This window comes from Paralichthys olivaceus, chromosome 10 (genome assembly GCF_024713975.1).
Source record: "Paralichthys olivaceus isolate ysfri-2021 chromosome 10, ASM2471397v2, whole genome shotgun sequence".
Classification (NCBI taxonomy): domain Eukaryota; kingdom Metazoa; phylum Chordata; class Actinopteri; order Pleuronectiformes; family Paralichthyidae; genus Paralichthys; species Paralichthys olivaceus.
The window spans coordinates 2,215,001-2,234,578 of record NC_091102.1 but is presented as its reverse complement, the minus strand read 5'-3'; the positions used below and the strand labels follow the sequence as shown (position 1 = coordinate 2,234,578).

The 19,578-nt window shown below is 44.0% G+C and overlaps 2 protein-coding genes and 1 long non-coding RNA gene across 6 annotated transcripts in view; 1 reads left to right on the top strand and 2 right to left on the bottom strand.

Annotated features, from left to right (window-relative positions):
- Nucleotides 1-63: 63 nt before the first annotated feature.
- On the bottom strand, nt 64-8,478 carry prkag3b (protein kinase, AMP-activated, gamma 3b non-catalytic subunit). 2 transcript variants are annotated; one of them, XR_002203558.2, is made up of 14 exons: nt 8,073-8,478; nt 6,765-6,825; nt 6,527-6,633; nt 6,370-6,451; nt 5,154-5,212; nt 4,979-5,024; nt 4,829-4,883; nt 4,403-4,529; nt 4,127-4,292; nt 3,843-3,880; nt 3,513-3,659; nt 3,250-3,343; nt 2,488-2,723; nt 1,372-1,510 (listed from the first exon to the last, which is right to left on the bottom strand). XR_002203558.2 is itself a non-coding variant. In XM_020105476.2 (13 exons), exons 1-13 carry the CDS (start codon nt 8,154-8,156, stop codon nt 1,389-1,391), a joined length of 1,188 nt encoding a protein of 395 aa, XP_019961035.2. In that variant the 5' UTR covers nt 8,157-8,302; the 3' UTR covers nt 64-1,388. The 2 variants fall into 2 exon arrangements, 1 of the variants encoding a protein (XP_019961035.2); XM_020105476.2 differs by lacking the exon at nt 2,488-2,723 and having other exon boundaries at nt 64-1,510; nt 8,073-8,302.
- Nucleotides 8,260-9,193, top strand: LOC138411772 (uncharacterized). The gene is made up of 2 exons (XR_011244266.1): nt 8,260-8,398; nt 8,540-9,193. It is a non-coding gene; the product is annotated as an uncharacterized lncRNA (long non-coding RNA).
- A 1,258-nt stretch (nt 9,194-10,451) lies between these two features.
- The window catches only part of ttll4 (tubulin tyrosine ligase-like family, member 4), a 9,736-nt gene continuing 609 nt past the window's right edge, over nt 10,452-19,578 (bottom strand). For 2 of the 3 annotated variants that reach the window (XM_069532489.1, XM_069532490.1), the window contains exons 2-21: nt 17,923-19,138; nt 17,266-17,740; nt 16,884-17,037; nt 16,713-16,789; nt 16,539-16,602; nt 15,493-15,611; nt 14,621-14,731; nt 14,413-14,489; nt 14,131-14,325; nt 13,923-14,005; nt 13,712-13,840; nt 13,505-13,627; nt 13,035-13,133; nt 12,685-12,819; nt 12,438-12,572; nt 12,204-12,300; nt 11,874-12,084; nt 11,717-11,784; nt 11,563-11,621; nt 10,452-11,460 (exon numbers count right to left, since the gene is read on the bottom strand). In XM_069532489.1, coding sequence (XP_069388590.1) covers nt 11,271-11,460; nt 11,563-11,621; nt 11,717-11,784; nt 11,874-12,084; nt 12,204-12,300; nt 12,438-12,572; nt 12,685-12,819; nt 13,035-13,133; nt 13,505-13,627; nt 13,712-13,840; nt 13,923-14,005; nt 14,131-14,325; nt 14,413-14,489; nt 14,621-14,731; nt 15,493-15,611; nt 16,539-16,602; nt 16,713-16,789; nt 16,884-17,037; nt 17,266-17,740; nt 17,923-18,555 — 3,234 coding nt within the window. In that variant the 5' untranslated portion in view covers nt 18,556-19,138 and the 3' untranslated portion in view covers nt 10,452-11,270. Of the gene's footprint in view, nt 11,461-11,562; nt 11,622-11,716; nt 11,785-11,873; nt 12,085-12,203; nt 12,301-12,437; nt 12,573-12,684; nt 12,820-13,034; nt 13,134-13,504; nt 13,628-13,711; nt 13,841-13,922; nt 14,006-14,130; nt 14,326-14,412; nt 14,490-14,620; nt 14,732-15,492; nt 15,612-15,760; nt 15,911-16,538; nt 16,603-16,712; nt 16,790-16,883; nt 17,038-17,265; nt 17,741-17,922; nt 19,139-19,578 lie in introns of those variants that run through there. The other variant, XM_069532491.1, reaches the window with a different exon arrangement.

Here is a 19,578-nt window from a genome sequence, read left to right as displayed (position 1 = left end):
TTCTTCCTGCTGGTTTTATAGTCGAACAAAGTTTATTTATGTGGCAACCACAGCACGAGAGGCTTAAAATAAAAGAATATAAATATATATTTACTAAACAGAATAAAAAGCATTACAGCAAATTAAATCAATGTTTCACTAAAATAAAAACTTACATGTGAAGGCAATCAACCCTTTGTACACATAATTAATTTAACTGGCAGCCCTATAAAGTTTGAAGCTTGGGTTAAATTAGCTTTGATTACGTGCTACGAACTCCTTAAAGTAGTTTTGTCAATAAGTTCCATTTATATTTTAGAGATCGAACAGTCTCTAAACGTTAAGCTCAGATCTGCTCTACATGAAAATCACATGAGATCCTTTGTGTTAGGATTTAATGATATATAATTAAATTTGATTTGACCTAATATCTGTTCGACATATTTCACCGACTGAGGAAACTAAAAAATACAGCTCTTGAATACAGAAAACATAAATGTGAGTGTGTGTGTGTGTGTGTGTGTGTGTGTGTGTGCGTGTGCGTGTGCGTGTGTGTGTGTGTGTGTGTGCGTGTGTAGACCAGGATGTATGAAACTGGCAGAGTTAACAAACCCTCCCCTGGTAAACACAGTAGACAGAGACGACCGTCCAATCAGCCGACAGAGAGGACGTCGCCTACTTTTATATTTTAACGAGACCAGATTCAATTTGAAGGAATTCATCGCCGACCAAACTAAAAGCTAATTGAATCTATATAATGATATTTAAATCCTCAAAGGCGTTTTCAAAAGAAAACGACCCCTGACCTTTGTTGCATTGTTAAAAGTAAACTCGTTAACTCTGTCTTCACATTCACAAATCGCTCAAAGGAAAACATCGCTTCATTTCCATCTTCATAGGTTTCAGATCTTAATTAACTATATAAATTATTATTATTAATATTAATTAGTAGTAGCATCATGTATTCATCTCTCCTGCAGTTGATCCTCCCCGTATCAAAACTAAATCACCTCGTAGCAAAAAAGTCATAAAATGTGTGAAAACAAAGCAAAACATTTTTTTTCACAGTGATTGGAGCATAAGTGCATTTACAAAAATCTCTTGTGAAATTCCACAATTCCAAGTTTTTATGCATCAAGTTGTAACTATTCTAAGACCACAAAGTTAAGAAAAAAATCTATACAATAATTTTTTTTTTTTTATCATATCAGCAAATCAATCAATCCGAGCAACGCAGCTTCCAAACTGATTTCAAATTCAACTCTTGAGTCCAGTTCAGTTTCTAAGTTGGTTTAGTTCAACGTCTCTTTCACCAGGGAATAAAGTGTTGCATTAAAGGCCACGTCACTGAGCTCATTGAGGAGAGTGTAAGTGTTCCTGCTTTCACTTTTCCCTCCAATGTTCCTCCTCTAGACTCGAACTGAAACCAGTTCACGATCCTGCTGCGCCTCCTTGTTCTCTGGTTTTACACGAGTCGCCTCCACCTGGTTTTCTTCAGGGTCGACGGGACGATCTCTCAGACTGTAAATATCTGTAACAGATGGAATGAACATGAGCAGAGATGTTTTTATCATTTACATTTTTATAAATTAATGTGTTGAGTGTTTATAGCATTTGTTAACAGCCCACAAGCAGTGAAAGTGCAGAATCTGACACTTTGATCAAAGCTGAGACTCAAAGTCATGTTCACATCACATCAGAGGAAACACACAGACTGGGAGGAGGAAAGAAATCAGTCATTAGCAGATTGTCTTTTTCAAATATTTGATTTTCTGTGATTAACTATTTTTCCAATTAGGAAACGTATTAAAACAAGCTGACATGTTTGTATTCAGGGTGTTTCTTAATATGATGGAGACGCCGTGAGGCGCTGACAGCGGTTAAGAGTGACGATGTCTTCAACCTTTACGGGTCAGCAAAGTTTTATAATTAAGTAAAAACATTATCACAGCAAAGTTTAGCGTTATTTAAAGCAACACCATGTAATTGTTACTGAGCAACAGCGCCCTCTGCAGCCACACACGCTGATTACCTCTGTTCCATCGCCGAGCGATGAGGTGGAAACATTCTCCATGTTCGCAGTCGCTCAAACTAACGTTGGCGCTGCTGTTTCGAGGTTAGAAAATGTGCATGGTGTCGTTTTAAATTCAGTTTGGTTTATGAACAAATGACGAAAAACAACAGGGATGAAGAATGATTCTACGAAGCAGCATGAGGAGACGGACACAGCCGACATGTCAGCGTAGAAGACGTTTCTCTCAGCGACAAGTTTCTACAGACAATCAGACTAAACTAAATCAAACCGTCGTCTGCAGCGAAGCACTCGTCCGTCAAGAGGCGAGGAATCGGACTCAGCTGTGTCTCGCATGCTCGCTACAGCAAAAACGTCTTCACCCTCACATTAGTGATGAGTGAAGACGTTTAGTCTCCACTCATTTCATTAATGTGATGCTCCGGGAGTGAAGAACTGTGCCTACATGTCAACCAGCAGCTTGTTGGGTTTCCTACCTGAGTCGTGCTGGATAAAAGGAGCTGGTGGCTAGTTGGTGTCAGAGGAGGAGCCGCAGCGAGAAGACGCTGGCCGACTGATGGAAGTCTGGGTGAAAGTGTCGGAGACCTCCGAGAACGGAGAGGCTGAGGACGAAAGGCTGATTTGTGGGAACTTCAGATGAAGGTCGGAGGTTCGGTAGAATGAGAGGATTTGGGTATGGTAGGTTTCTGAAGTTGTTGTGGAAGATGGAGCACTAGACGGCACAAACACAAGGTTTTAAGGAACCATCCAGATCTGAAGGTCTTTGTTGATTGTGTAGAACATATCTAAGCAGGCTTGGGGAACATGATTCATTCCGTTTGATGCTTCGGAAGAGACTTTTAAAGGAGGAATAAAGACGTAGGCAAGAGGCTGCCGTTCCAAATGAGGTCACGGAGGAGGTGCGTTAGTTGTTCAGAGGGTTTGAAAGAAGATGTCAGAGGAGGCTGATGTCTGAGGAGCAGGATGAGGTTCTTGGATGAGGAATTTAAAAAGGTACAGTTCAAAAGATCAGGAGCTTTGACACCGGAAAGGTTCACACAGGTCGAGAAAAAAGACCCTCCGTCTTCAGGAGAATGAAAAACTGGATGAAGAAGAGTTTGGCAGGTGGGAAACACTTGCGTTCACTGGAGGAGGCAGGACGTCGGACAGAGAGGTGGGTGGACAGATAACCGAGGGACTGAGAGACAGAGCAAGGGATGGATGGAGGGGTTGGAGTTAGGAGTACAGAGCATCAATACCTGCAGGGGTGAGGACCAGAGCTTGTAGGAGGTCCGATAAAGAAACAATCCCTCTGACCACATCATCACTGTCGACCAACACCAAACGATGCACCTGGAACCAAAAACAAAACAACACGGGATTCACGAGAGGCTGCAGTTACAGGTCAAAAACCCTGTCTCCTCCATGTTGGTAGATGTGGACCGAGATGAAAAGTTCCTCAAATACATTTTTGTGTGTGTGTGTGTGTGTGTGTGTGTGTGTGTGTGTGTGTGTGTGTCACCTCGGCCTTTGCAATGCGGTCGATGATGGTCTCCAGTGTTTCGTGAGGGTAACACTTGAGGACCCCCTCCATGCAGCAGGCTCTGGAGGCGACGGCCTCCTGCATCGTCATGTTCAGGTTGTTGTAGTTTTTCTGAGCTGCGAGATTCTGACAGAAATAAAACAACAGGAAACAACATTTACTTCAGCAGCAGCGTGAAGAATAAACACTGTGACATATCGGGACCAAAACAACATAAAACAAGTATAAAACTATTTAATAAAGCTTCACACGTAAATCACAGGATTTATTCTTTCATTGATGATGAAGTAACATTTTGAAGTGACTTACAATGACGTCAAACCTGGAGTACAGCGCCACCACTTTGCCTGAAGAGAAACCACAGATATGAATCAAATATGAAGACAGATTCCACTTCTGTCGTGTAAACTTAAATAAAATTAAATATATTCAGCCTTTAAAAGAATTTATTCTGTTAGCTACAGATTTCACCTCCTTTAGTTAGTTTGAGCTTTAAACAACGTGAATTTTCATGTAAAGAAAGAACTGAAACTCTCTTTGAGCGATTTAAAGGTGAAATAAACTGTTAAATACGAGCGTGACGTCGGGGCTACCTCGCTCATTGACCACAGGCAGAGCCGACACTCGTCTCTCTACGAAAATCGTCAGGGCGTCGTACACGGAGGCCGATTCCTGCACCGTTGCAATTTCTCTGAAAGTTCCAATCTCCACTTCACTGATCCGCTTCTGCAGAAACCTGGGTTTGGGAATCATGGATCCCTACGAGAGGCAGGAAAAAAAAATCTGTGATGATGGTTTGAGTGGAATCAGAACTGTGTGATGAAGAACCTTCCCCGAGCCTGGAGGAAATAAATGATCCTCAAACTCACAAAGATGTGGAGGAACTTGAGGATGCGTTTGTGAGTGAGGATGTGAAGGACGTTTCCTGATGCCGGGTCGATGACCGGCAGCCGGTGGATCTTATTCTTCAGCAAAGAGTAGATGGCATCGAACAGACTGAGCGGACGACAAAACTTTAAAAACTGCTCCTCACGCAGACGATGCACGAAACAATACAATACGATATGATACATGAAATGAGTATTCAGTATTATATGATATGATACGATGCAGTACAACCAGAAAATATTTAATCAAAATAGAAACTTGGGAAAAAAAGGAAATTTAGAAACAAGGAAATATTAATACAAGGAAATATATAAAAAAAAACAGCAATACTATGTATACAATGTCAACAGAAAGTGAGTACTAGACGAAATCTTCAGTAGAAATATAATAACAGATAAAATAGTCACCTTGATTCAGGAGTAATGCTGATCAGTCTGTTAATGGAGTACTGAAGATAGATCTCTGCAAACAGAAGGAGACGCGCGCTCCAGTAAATACACGTGATTCTATATAATAAGAGTTTTGTTGCTGTACGAGCAGCTGGATGTTTTACAGACCTCTCCACGTCTCGATCTTGTGTTCCTCCAGCTCATAGATCTGAACCTGCAGACGAGACAGACTTCTCAGATCCAGCAGGTTCGACGTGTCGTTTATATTTTACTGTCATCATTGCACATGTGAATTAATGTGACGTCTCTGTGGTGTCACGTCAACACAGACACGACAGCTCACCAGAGGAGATCTGTAGTATCGATGGAGAATGTTGATGAAGTCGGTGATGGTCAGCATTCCTGCACACACACACACACACACACACGCACACGCACACGCACACAGACACACACACACAGACACACACAATGCAATCATCAATCATGGATTTATCACCAGACTTTATTCTGCTGCCCACTAGTGATTGTGTCACCATGTCTCCATCTGTTTTAAGTATAAACTCGGTAATAAGAATAAACTGATGAACACAAATTAAAACAATATTACATAATAATAAAAGAAAATATATTAAATCATTTACAAGAAAGATGAAAAAGAAGTTGTTTTAAACCTCGTTGACAGTGAAAAATCTTCTTAATCACAGTGTTTTTGTATTTTGCAGCAGTGAGTGGCCTCAGCGAGCGTTCACAAACATTAACATTGACTTTAGGTTGAAAATCAAACACGTGAACGTGAGCTTGGTTTGCACGTTAAAGGCTGCAGCCGTTTTAATTACGAGCAGACAACCGACACCCACAGACCCGGTGTCGTGACGGTCGGCTCTGCACGTTGAGGGGATTGAGTTTGTAACGCAACACAAATGTCATGTCGCTGACCTGCTTTCCTCCGAGTGTGAGCGCACACACACACACACACACACTGGCATCATGGGAAACTACAGTGAAGAAACCTGAACCTTCAGAGCTCCAGTAGAAGAGAACCCAGCGTCTCAAACCTTCAGATCAGAGTGATCATCACAAAATCACTGATTTAATTAGATAAGATGATGTCGACACACTCAACTCCCACTGTGAACGATAATCTCATTATTTAGGGACAATATGAGGAGTTCAAATAATCAGTGTACTAAACAGATGGTTGGTAACGTTTGTGTGTGAAGAAGAGCCTGAATATGTCTTTGAATCAAAGGTGCAGCTTGAACCATCTCACTAAGTTAAACTCAGTTTATCTACTTCAGCATGTTTTTACGAGTACTTAGATTTGTGGGCGATGTTGATGTGTTTTACAACAGTATATAAAGTAATTTAAGATACTTAAAGGACATAATTTTAAATTGATTGTTGATCTATTTCCTTGGTTATAACTCACACGCCATGGATTTCACAAAAATAATGTAAATTTAAGCTTCTGGCACGAAACTTCAATCTTTCCCATCTGGCCTCGCTGCTGCTGATGTGTGTGTTTGAGCATCAGAGGCGGATGAACTGTGGCTCACCCACAAAACACTGAAGCTTGTCGTCCCACAGAGGCGCCGCCCTCACACCGTTAGCCACCAGAGCGAAGAACGCCTTCTTCACCTGGGGAGAGACAGAGGTTCTTCATCTGCCGAGAGGGAGGAATTATCATCACACCCCATGTCACTGTGAATGTACCTGTAGCTTTGTGTCGAAGATGACCAGTTTGGAGCTGGTGGGGATGGCGTCGTAGCAGCAGTGACTCTTCATGAAGTTCATGTATATGAACGTGTCAGGGTCTGTGCCTGCAGGGGGCGCCAACAATGACATTAATATTTTTACAATCTGGATAAATGTTGTGGGGGGGGGGGGGGTTGTATTTGATATTTGCATCAGCAACGTCAGTCAGGCTGGAATTACACACTCAGCTGTTTACCTCTGCTCTTCAGTGAGGAAGCATCTTCCTCCTCATCCTCGTCCATTTCAAATAACGGAACCTGGACGAGGGAACAAATCAGCGTTCGACCAATTTAACATTACGATTAAACAAACTCACAGCGAGAACAACCCCCCCACGGCCCCTGCACTGCTTTTCATCTAGACTTGGATGATAAGTTCTTCTTCACGGGACAGAGGGAAGGGAGGGACGGCCCTGCCCTCATCCGTTGGTTTGGAAGCTGCGGTGAAAAGTCTTTAGGAGCAGCTGTGAAGTGTCCGTTGGCCTCACATGGTCTGAACCTGCTGCTGGAAGGTTGAAACGATCATTAGGACGTTCACACTGCGATCGTTACGTTAAACTGGGCCTCGGTCAGCTTCAGCACCTCACAGAGCTCCGGCTCGAGGAGGTGAGAACATTGTGCGTGGATCACAACTTTGATTTAAAGCTTGCTGAGGTCATGCGAGCTATATATAAAACATGAGGCCGGCCCAGAGCTGATAAAAGACAACAAGCAAACAGTGAAGTCAGGTTCAGACGCTGAAGAAGAAATCATGTCACGAGGAATAAAAGACTAATCATCATTAAAACCAAATGAAGACAGAATTATAAAGAGACAGTTGGTCCTGAGGAATATTAATAAAAATAAGAGAATCGAACAGAATGAGCAGAAATGTTCTAATAAAATCAACACCCGGGTTTCAGACGCTCTGTTTACATCTCACAGCTCAACGGCTTCAAAATTAGTATCAGTGCACACACACACACACACACACAGAGACACACACACACAAAGTTCACTATTAAAGTCAAGTAGAGAAATTCTATATTGTATTTATAATATATTATGATGACACGAGGATCTTAATGAAGCACCAGGCGGCTGTTTAATACATTTTAAAGTCAGATCTTAGTTTCAGTCGAGGTGATTCTCTTGGAGTCAACTTGTTTTTGTTCTTGTGTCTCAACTGAAACTGCTTCATCGATAATATCGATAACATTTAGCAGTGACCGTGTTTAGTGCAGTTTTTACGATGCACTATTTTCTGATTATTCTCGTCTGACCTTTCGCCCTCGTCTCCATCTCAGCATCAGCCTCTGAGCCCAGAGCTGTTTGGATTATCTGGTTCTCACATCTGATCTGGACTTTATCCATGTGAAACAAACACAGGCTGTGAATGTGCTTCACTTTAAAAAAGATAAATATCAACGGATGACGCACAAGTGATAAAAACAAGTGTTAAGAATAGTAACACACACACACACACACACACCCACAGAGCAGGGGGAGTCAGCTGAGAGCTTTACCTCAGGAAGAGGCTCCATGGCTGGGGGAGAGGAGCAGGACTCCTGCCTCTGTGGAAACAGACCGACCGGTGAAAACATGGGCATAAAAACGAAAGACTGCGAGACTCCGACACACGGTCGCCCTGAAACATCTGTGATCTGCCACCATGTCAGACAGAGAGGTGATGAAAGAGTCCACGCATGGTGAAGGAGGACAGAGGACGAGAGGAAGGGACGAAGGGAGAATCGGACACAAAAGAAAAAGACGAGGGAGTGGACGCAGCAGCGGGCGGCTTCAGACAGCTGGATGTCTGGGAAAGACTGAGGTCTAAATCTGGACCAAAGGGGTGAGAGGCCTGTGGCATTCACACAGAGAGAGAGGGAGAGAGAGAGAGAGGGAGGGGAAACATGGAGAGAGGGAGAGCAGGAGCAGAGGAGGAACACAGTCCCTACATGTAAATGTTAGTGTGACTCCTTATCATCCACAGAACATCAGGAGGCAGCATCATTTAAACAAACACAAAGAGCAGAGCTGGTAAAGAAGAAGGATGAAGAACAGTCAGCAAACAGAGACGGATCATTATTAAAGTGGCCGAGACGCGAATGGACAAATGTCCCCGATGGGATCGTTTGTCTCCACCAACCAGTCAAGCTGCAGGAAACACCTCTTCTCTTCTCTTCTCTTGCAGTGATGAGGAGACTGATATTTAGGAAGTCTGGTGCCGATCCAAATAAAAATCCAGATCCGGTGAATTGAACTGTGGTTTCCTGAGGGGACAGCTGTGGAGCTGTGAACTTTACCGAGTGACATTCTAGTTAGGACATGTTCTATGAGCTCACGGTGACCTTTGACCTTTGACGACTAATTTCCTTTCATCGGTTCTTTGATTCAGTCCCAGTGAACATTTGTGCCAAATATAAACAAGTTTTCTTGACATATTATCCCAAAATCACAGAACAGGAAACTGCAGTTCTCTGAATACTCCAAGTTTCTTTTACACTCTGTGATTTGATTTGTGAGGTCGAACATCGAACAAATATGTTTTTGTTTGTCACATAAACTGTGTAAAATAGTTAATAATAAATAAAAATGTTGTGGTGAATCAGAGACTGTGAATAAACATGACAGCTCCTCCGGTGAAGCCTCCTCCATGTTTGCAGATGGGACTTCGGCCAAACTCAAATACTCGAGATGGTTTTGACGTGTTACACAGATTTAAACCGTGATGTTTGTTCAAGTGTTCATGTTTCCGATAAATTTGGTTTAAGTTTGTTATCTGCCGATATAAAAACAGGGCAAGATGTTAGTATCCGGGGATATTGTGGCTGGATTCTCAGATCATTGTGGAGGAAGAGGAGACGCATCTTCTTACAGAACCGACGGAGCCGACGTATGAGCAAAATTCAAACGTGCAGCAGGAGAAATATTATCGTTCCTCGTGTTTCTGGAAACCTGGCGGAAGATGAGCCACTTTAAAAGAAAAAAAAAAATGAGAGAAGTGCAGCTTTAAGGGTTCGACGGAGCTTCTGTGGGAGACGTTCCAGTTTCAATGGGTCAAACTATTTATAGACGCAGTGAACTGCAGCAGATGAGTATCGCCTCCTTCTCACCGAGCTGAGTTTACACGCAGCCTTAAAAGTCATGAAAACACTGATCATTTAAAAAAACGTGTTAAAAATAACCGTTGAAAATCAGGCGTGAATTCAGCGGCGCTGTTATTTCCCGCTGCTCCTGTGACTCAACGGATCGTCTTCCTTGTAACTGCAGCTCATTCGAACTTGTCGGTGCAGAGATCTGCCGCTTTAAACGAGATGTTTTCAAATACAACTCGAACCAGAAACGAGAAGTTCCCTGGATCAGTCCACAGTTATAATTCTGACTTCCTCCCATTTCACAGAAGCTTTCTAATAATAAATGCAGTTATTCAGACGGACCTGTCGCTGCTGGTCACAGAGACGAGCTCAGATATTAATAGTTTACAACTATTTACAGTCCTGACACACATTGAGTTTAACAAGGTCTTTACTCCTCAACGATTCTGTCCACAGCAGAGTGTGTGCATGTTTACTTTGTATATAACATACAGCTTTTATATAACAATAGAAATAAACTGAATAAAGTACTAGATGAGCACCATTAGTGATGCATTGTTGTGGGCCGAGCATCGCAGACAAGTAAAATAAAGTTGATAAAAACCAGTTTATCTCCAATATTCAGCAGGAAACTTTTAAAATCTGAAGAATTCTAAACTGTAACCTGATGTCTTGATGAACATAAGTTTCCATTTTCAAAATACTCTCAGAACCAAAGAGGAAAAATATTTAATTGATCAAAAAACTGATAAAAACAAATTCCTCTGGTTTTTAACAACTACGGAAAAAAATAATCCAGATAAAGACTCTGACTTGCACCACAAATGACTTTTATTTTGAAATTTTCATCCTGAGCATTTCACACAGCCCTTTTACAAAGAAACTTTACTCCTGTCAAGTTAGTAAAAATATCGCCATCTCCACTTAAAACATTTCTTTTATGTTAAAATGATTTGTAATATTCATATATATATATATATGTGTGTTTGTGTGAACTCTGGAAAATGTCCAGGAAATCAATGAACTAAGTTTTTTAAGAGTTTATCTTTCACATGTGATGAGCACAGCAGGAGATCGTTCTGGTTTTTATATGTTTTACCTAATTTTTTACCTCAAGTTTTAAATACGAATCTCTTGGTGCAGGTGTGAAGTGCCGTCAAGTTCCAGTAAAACATGCCCGGGTTTAAAGACACTAAGATACTGCATGATGGATTAAAATACTATGACGTGCCACAGTACTCGCAAAGAAAACAGCAGAACAACTTATTTCTCGTGATCTTATGCAAGATGGCGTTGTGCGGACTGCGCAGGGTTCTATCAGCGTTCTCACGGTCACGGTCACACCGATGACTCCTTTTTAAGCTGCGACACTCGTGACTTGAGCGCTGAAATATTCCGAAAAGCTGCTTCCTGCCCAAAATCCCATTAGTATCTGTTTCCGAAGCTTTAATTCTGTTAAAAACCCAAATTCCCTTCTTCTAAAGTGTTGGTTAAGACCGGGCTTCAAACTTCTGAGTGCATTTCTCATCTAGAGTTTAAAGATCTATCAGACGTGAAGGAAAAGGGTGCTGAGGGAGGGGATGAGGCTAAATACGACCCTGAGCGTCATGTTGGCAAACCCGATGGTCAGAGCGAGGCGAACTGGTGCGGCAGCAGGCTCTGGGTGGGGCTGGGCTGAGGGCTCGTGCAGGCACTGCTGGTGACACTGGACCCAGGACTGGGAGAAACAGGAAGGCTGGAGACGCGGGCGACTTCCCCGTCCGAAGCGCCGTCGTTGTCATCGTGAAGTGAGCGGTGACGATGGCTGACGACCACCCTGGAGGAGAGGACAGGAGGAAACTGAGAGAATCTGTCTGGACTGTATTATAGATTGTTCTACTGTGTGTGTGTGTGTGTGTGTGTGTGTGTGTGTGTGTACCTGGATCTGGATGGGCTGACGAGGTCTTCACACCTGGAGACGTAGCTACACTTGGACCACTACACAAACAGATTTATTAAACGCTTTAAATCGAGCCACCAACGTTCTAATTATAACAATATCACCATTTATTCAGATGAATTAAATAACTTACTATGTGAGCAGGATCGCTGGTTCCCAGATGAACTCCGTTCTGACAGAGAGTCTGCAGCAGACTGATACCTGCACCAACAACAGAGAATTAAAAACTCTGGGTGAACTCAGTTTCAGAGATTCTCCTTCTCCATTCTCCTCCACACACACACACACACCTTTCGTCCTGCTGCTCCAGTATTTCCGTTCCCACTGGTCCAGCAGGATGTTGAGGTATCTCGGAAACTCGAAGAAGCGGAGGTAGCGGGACGACGAAGGCGACGGGAAAACTCGCTCGAACTCTCCCCGGCGGCTCAGCTCGTCCTCGCTCTCTGCCAGCACGCGAACGTCCTCTGGAGTCAAGACGTCCATCACCGTGGAGAGGAACTCCTGACAGAGACGAGAGGAAACCTTTCACATGGAGCTGCTTCTGTTTCAATAAACTCTTTGACCTGTGATTTAACACATATTGTCTGAGTGTAAATTCACTTTGATTTGTGTGTGTGTACCTGGTCGGCGTAGCGCTGTGTGAGGTAAAATGCCCTTTTAACCTTCTCATCAGTGGACAGGTCTAGTTTGGTCCTCTCCCTCGTCGCTCCACACAGACTTCAAACACACACACACACAGAGAGAGGAGGGTGAGTTAAACAATAAGGCTGCCAACCCATCACCGCTCGGTTTCCTGTCAGTCGAGCGATGTAGGTGTGAACCCGAGTTTCTGAGAAGTAGTACTTCCTCCCTACCTGCTGGTGGAGCTGGAGGTGGAGCTGCAGGGAGCGACCACATCTTTTTGCGGAACATGAAAGCCGGCCAGGTTCAGGAGATCTCTGATCATCTGACCTTTGATGGCAACATCCAGCGCTGTGTTGGAGTGGAGGCTGCACCAGAAACACGCCGACAGTTACGAGACGTGGTTTGAGAAGTGTTTGAGAAGTGTGTGTGTGTGTGTGTGTGTGTGTGTGTGTGTGTGTGTGTGTGTGTGTGTGTTACCTGGGTGATATGTTCACTTCAAGGATCCAGGGTTTGAGGTTCTCGTCCAGCATGATGTCGAAGCCAAACAGCTCGTGGCAGCTGTACGGCGTCTTCACGTGCATCTTCAGCAGGCTGTTCACGTACGGCTCTGACCTGAAAGACCAACGCATTTCATCATCATCATCATTATTTCATCGTTTCCCCGTCTCCAGTTGGTCGTCACTTCATTTCATGCAAAATGTAAAACTGAGCTGATTTCATGTTTCCCCACACGAGGAGCGAGCGGACGATCTGCTGTGAACTCACTTCATATTTAAACCAGGAAGAATCACTCGGCCGATGGCCGTCGAGGAGCGAGTGAAACTTACGCGATGATGGTTTTGATCACGATGTCTTTAATCTTCTCCCAAATCAAAGTGGTGTTGACTCCCTTAGAACCGAGAAACTGCCACAAGGCCTTCAAAGCCCTGAAGACACAACGACAGGATTAGTTGGAGAGAATCATGAGCAGAGAAAGAAAACACTCGGTCAGTCTCAAAGATCGGAAGTGGAGCGGAGTTTTACGAAACGGCTTCTCCGCCCAAAGTTATTCTCAGGTAGAATTGCAATTGTTAATTCATTTAAACTCTAAATAAATAATTAATAAATCAGTTCCTCCCTTCCTTCAGTCAAACAGTGTTGTACATTTAAAACTGTTTCAGTTCCTAATCAGAAAGAATGTCCGTCCGCGCTAACACCTAAAAACACACATTCACACATTACACTGGTCATGTGGGGGAAACAGGAAGTGGCTTGGCTGTTTAAGTTACAGAAAAAAAACCACGAAACGGTCCGTTACCACTTGTGTCCCTGGCAGGCCTTGTCGTCGCTGTTCGTCTGGTACTCAGAGTTTTTCTTGTTGACGCTGTAGTTCGTCAGGTGCATGAACTTGTTGCTCAGAGTCTTCATGGAAGACGAATACCTACAGCAGGGAGGAGGACAGGCGCGTTACCCGGGCTCATTTACACTGACTCGTCTTTTGAGGCGGCTGTGGTGAAAAACTGACTTGCAGCTGGCGAATCGGACCAGCCCGTCGGTGAAGATGTAAATCCTGAGCGGGTCGTAGGACGTCACGTAGACGTAGATCCTCAGGTCGAACTTGTTGCCACTGATGAGGTAGGGCTTGTGAAGGTATCTGTAAAAACACAACCACGTTCATGAAGTTTCAGCCGGAGCGAGTGATGAGTAATGTGGCGTCAGGTCTCTGGACTACTTACTTCTGAACTAGTAGTGGTCTCTTACGTGGCATCTGGCTCCATTTGTGGATGACCTGGATCCCTATTCCTCTGGCTGATGCCGGCTGTTAGAAACAACAGAATAAAGAGATGAAGTAAACATGTTGGCTTTAAAAATTAAAGATATTTCTTTTTTATCGTTATAGCTGAGAGTAAACCAACGAAGTGAATATTTACTGGAGGAACATACAGGTTTGATGATCCACTTCTGCCGGGAGACTCCGTCCTCCCACGCCTTGCGGAGCAGCTTGATGTCCTGAGGAAGAATGAAGGTGCGGGGGAAGAAGCTGAACTCCTGCTTCCCAAAGCGAGCCTTCATCTTGGAGAGGTTCCTCCACAGTCGGTCCTTCCTGCCAATCTGAAAGGTTCCTGGGAAGTGGTTCAACTAGGACACGAACCAAGAACCCGCATTAGGAAGATCAAAAAGATAATTTGGATAACTTCACCTTTCTTTCAGTTTGGTAGTTCTCACCTTCTGGTGTTCTCCGATGGCCTTGAAACCAGGAGACTTCATGTGGTGTCCCCAGCAGCCGAGCCAGTCGTGGCTTTCTACATGAACAACAGACGATCATCACATCACAGCTTCTTCCTCTGAATCCTCACCGATAGTTTTAAAACATCACCGCTGCTGTGTTTACCAACGTCGAACCTTAATGACTGAACGGACACAATCGACTCACTCTTTGTGACTTTGAAGTGCGACCTGCCGATGGTGTGTTTGACCACGTTCGGAGTGACGGCGCTCATCTTCCATTTCAACAGTCGTCTTTGTTCCGCAGGCAGCAGCTCCACTGCAGAGCACGCGACACAGAGAGGTTTCGGTTTTAGTGATTTATTTTTCTACAAGTAAAACTCACACAAATATTCACACACTTTTATGTCAAACAGTCAAATAATTTAATACATTTAAAAAACAATCAAATGTACGTCAAATAACGTGCAGTAAAAAATATGATGAACACTAAATATGAACTTTTAGTTTTTGCTAAAAATGTAAAACAGGAATTGGACGTGATTAATAAAAATCAGCAGATTAGCCTATATGAGCCTTTCATACATATTGGTAACGGCTTTTATGAAAACGGAATAAACTATGAAAAGATGAGCATTTATGTTTACATTTCATATTTAATATATAAATATTATATATATATATATATATATGTGTGTTTTCTTTTAATGAATATTTATTTATAATAAAGTTTATAGTTAAACTGGCAAATGTCAAGTGTCCATTATATTTCTTTGTCATTTGATGAATTTAATTGACAATTACATTAATCCCAAGAGTCCAGATCAGTTTGATGACATTTTAAGAATTTTGTTAAATAACATCATTCTGGAAGTTGTGACGATCACAAAGAGATTCTCTGTGAGCGTCTTCTCAAACTCATTCATCTAAAGCAAATAGAAGCAAGTGACTCAAAATGTCAGAATCACTTCTGAAGACAAATATGTAGCTTAAATAGTTTTTATTGGAACCTTGACAGGTGCTTAAATTACCCTCCGAGCTTATTTTAACTTTGCCTCCAGAAGACGACGGTGTACCGACCTTTCTCACTGGCGGTGCTGAAGTAAAGTGTCGAAGGGATGAGCGGGAACAAACTGGGAACCAGCGCTGGTCGCTCTTCTCGAACATCCTCGGCCTCCGATGACATTGGCTCCTCGATACTTGAGAGAATACACACGTTCATTTAAACATATATAAAACATACAATGAATGTAAGGCATAATCAGATCATTCCTCAAACAACATTTACTATTATCTGCTTATACATTTAACACATTATTGAAATCACAGTGACGCTAAAACAACTCACATGACAGTCATAAAGGAAGGAAGGAAGGAAATAAGAGACGACGGGGGATGAGGATCTCGTCTTCCAGATCTCGTTAGTAAAATCCTTCCACCACTGACAGGCGCATAAAGGCATCACAGCCAGAGCAGGCCAACTTATCTCTATACTATAACTATACAGCAGCTGTGGCTTACAGTACAGGTTGGGGGGGGGGGGGGCCGGTGTATGCAAATGAACACATAAACAAATCAGCGGGTTGGGGTTAAAAAAACAAACAACAACAAAAAGAACGCGGGTGAATAGCGCTCCCTATCCAGGCTGTTTTAGCAGAGAACCGGCTCCGAGTCTTTGGTGGGGAGTTCTACTGTTGAGGCCATCACAGTGGAGAACAATGTGACACACAAAGCTGCGGACCTTTCCACCACGCTCTGCTGCTTTCAGGACATTTTTAACAAAGCGCCGAGAGAGAAAGGCAGAGAGACACAAAGATTCTCTGACGGACGGATATTTTTTTCGGAGACCGATTGGAAAGCTGGCTTCGATGTTGGGCGGAGCGAGGGAAAGACATTTTGAGGTGTGTGAGTTAGTGACGGAAGAAATGAGCTGTGTGTGTTTTTTAATTTTTTTTATGGCCATGAAGAAACCACAGGAAGGCCTGAACCTCAGACACTCAAATTGAAAGCAGGATATTTGTCGTGTAGTTTTCTTAAACGTAAACAGAAATAAATGATGATAAATGTTTTGCAGGTGTGTGTGTGTGTGTGTGTGTGTGTGTGTGTGTGGTTACAGTGGGTCTCACCCAGAAAGGAGGCCGATGGATGCCGTAGAAGAAGCTCCATTAATGGACGAACAGTCTGAATCATCTGATGACAGGATATAAAAACTCCATTGTTCACTTTATAAACTGAATTGATTACTGAATATTTGTGGTACAATGAAGAGTTTGTACTTTGAGTCCGAGTGTTTTTCTCACCGTCGTCACTACAGATGTTCTCCAGCTCATCGGGCAGCTCCTCCTCAGCTCCATCCACCTGCATGACACGCTCGGCTCTGGGAGCAACGAACAGACGGTGAAATCGTCAGAATGTGAAGGGTCGATAAATAAACGAACCGATCGCTCGAGAAGGAATCAGCGGTTTCTCACCCTGACTGGCGAGTCTCTCCTGCTGCACACTCCTCTGTTGGCGAGGGCGAGGAGGTGGACGGGGATGGAGAGGAAGACGACACGGAGACGGGCTGTCCCTGCTTGGTTAGATGGATGGCTGAGATCTTCGTGGTCACAGAACCCACCATGGTTCCTGCAGGAGAGGAGGCCACAGCTTTGAGAGAAGGAGCAGCAACATTCTCACAGTTTCATCACTTCTGGTGTCGAGCTTGAATCAATTGAATTAAATAAAAATAACAATTGAGGATTTTCTCTTCGTGTCTGTTATTTCTGATATTCTGACAATAATTCATGGTATTTTAGGGGGAAAAAAAGAAACTTTCAGAGTTTAAAGTTTTAAAAACACAATCGTTCTGATTACCTGGGGTGACGTGCGGCAGCGTGGGCGGCTGCTCCTGCGTGGCACTGACGCTGGCACTGAGCACAGTTGGCATGGGGCCGTCTGGAGAGGGTCCGACCTCTGGAGGGCCGAGTCCTCCGCATGAGGTCAGGGAGCTTCCTGGTGAACATGGACTCTCTGGGGGCTGTTGAGTGACGTCTAGTGATGCAGAAGTTTGGGGCTTAATGTTTGTTGCTGCTGCCGAACATGCAGGAGGACCACCGCTTACAAGCAATGGATCGTTTGAGCCAGTTATCGTTGTGCAACTGTTTCGCGTCGGACTGGATTTTGCTGAATGGCACTTTCCTGTCGTCATTTCTCTTGTTGTGCTTCTTATTTCTAATGTTGCTTTATCAGGGCTGGAGGCATCGTTTCCCAATGTTGCCTCCTGATGTTCACAAAGAGCAAGGCAGAGAGGAGGCACTGACGGTGAAGAGGAACAGTCTGCAGCCTCAAGCTGGGGAGACAAAACCAGGACACGTCAGATGATATAACAAGTGTTAAGATACTGATACACCAGAAGTCTTTTTAAATTTCTTACGATCACTCTATGACAACTGTATCTCCTGAATAATACAGATCAGACTTAGTGGAGTGAGGGTTTTTAAAAGGCGGCTGCTGTGAAACATCAATTCTCACCATGGACTTGGTGGTTTGCAGGGAGGCCTGTCCCTTTATGAACAGGTCTTGATGAGAAACAGACAAAAGTGGCTCAGGTCCCAGCGGTGCGTCACCGGATGCAGCCTGACGTCGGCTCATCGCTACGCCGTTTTCATGCGGAGAGGGTTGGAGCGATGTGCGTTTCTGTATATTACCCGACAGCTGACCGTTAAGTCCAACCTGTCGTTCTTTCTTGTAGATGGAGGAGGAAGCGTTGGTCCCTGTGAGGCTACTGCCAGGCTGCTTCTGTCCTGCTGCCAGTACCTGGCTTGGAATCTGGATCCCATTAAGTAGTTGTGGCAGGGCTGGAGACCCATGTGGCACAGCGGTGAATTGGCTCTGGGTGTTGGTTTTACATCTGTCCCCGTTCTCCCACACAGAAGCCCCAGAGGGGGCGGCTGTCGTCTGTCTCAGAGGGGGGGCAGAAGAGGCAACATGAGAGGAAGAAGGTTTGGCTTGGTCTTTTTGTCTGGAGAGCTCTAGAGAGGTTTGACCAAAAGGCACCTTCGTGGCCGCAACTGTCTTGGCATGTGTACTAACGGTTGTAGTGGTGGGACCGGAGCAAGCACGTAGCTTCCCCCCACCCCAGGGGGAGGACTGATTGGTGGGCATGGCACCGCCCAACAGAGGCGTGGTTATTTCAGAAGGGCTGAGTTTCCGGGTGAGGGAGGAAAGTAACAGTCAAGTTGAAACCAGGTGAGCTTGAGGTGGAGGAGCCGCCCTGGTCGCTCCTCACTCGGTGACTGGTTCTTCGGTGAGAGTCACTCCTCGGGTGTCAGCTCCAGCTGAAGGGAGTTGTAAACTTTCTGTCGGTTGCTGTAGATAAACTACAAGTTCTCGATAAATCCTGACCGACAGCAAACATAACTGCCACCACAGACGCAGTGACGGCAGCTCAGCCGGACTCCAATGCAGCGTTACGAGCCTTCTCGTGAGGCTCTGACGGGCAGGCACATATGGGTTTTATTCTTTATCCTGAGGAAGAGCAGGTCGGACAGTCGCACTCAGAGTTTGACGGAAGGCCGAGGCTTTGTCCGGTAGCCTTGGTTCCATTAGCCGACGCACGCCGAGTCAGAAGCGGTTTCTCCTCAACGACCTCAGGGATGAATTGTGACTCGCAGAGCATCACATCAAGGTTCCCGGCCTGAGGGCAGAGAGCAGAGTCCACCGAGCGCTCCGATCATCCTCCTCCTCTCTGTGGAAACACAAGAACAGACACACAGGGAATTTAAGAGGATCCTTGTGCTGGGCCATGAATTAATGTCAGTCTCTAAACTAAAAAGAAATAATAAGATGACATTCATAGTCATATTTATCATAAACATTCTGTGTCTTTTCAGTGATTGTCATGTATGAAACACCTGAAGAACATGTGTGTGTTTGTAAAATAGTTTGTCCTGTAATCCAGAGAAGGGATGAGCCACATGACACCAAAATAAAATAAATACGTCACACACCCAACTGTCTTTAAAAACACATTTTGAAACTATCATCGTGGTCACAACCAATCCAAACAAAAAGCAATGTTATCGTGTGTAAATGTAAAAAAAAAAAATAGAGCTTCATATAAATAAAGATGCACTCGACCCTCAGTGAAATAAAGAGAAGAGTCCAAAGGTCAAACTAAAAGAGTCT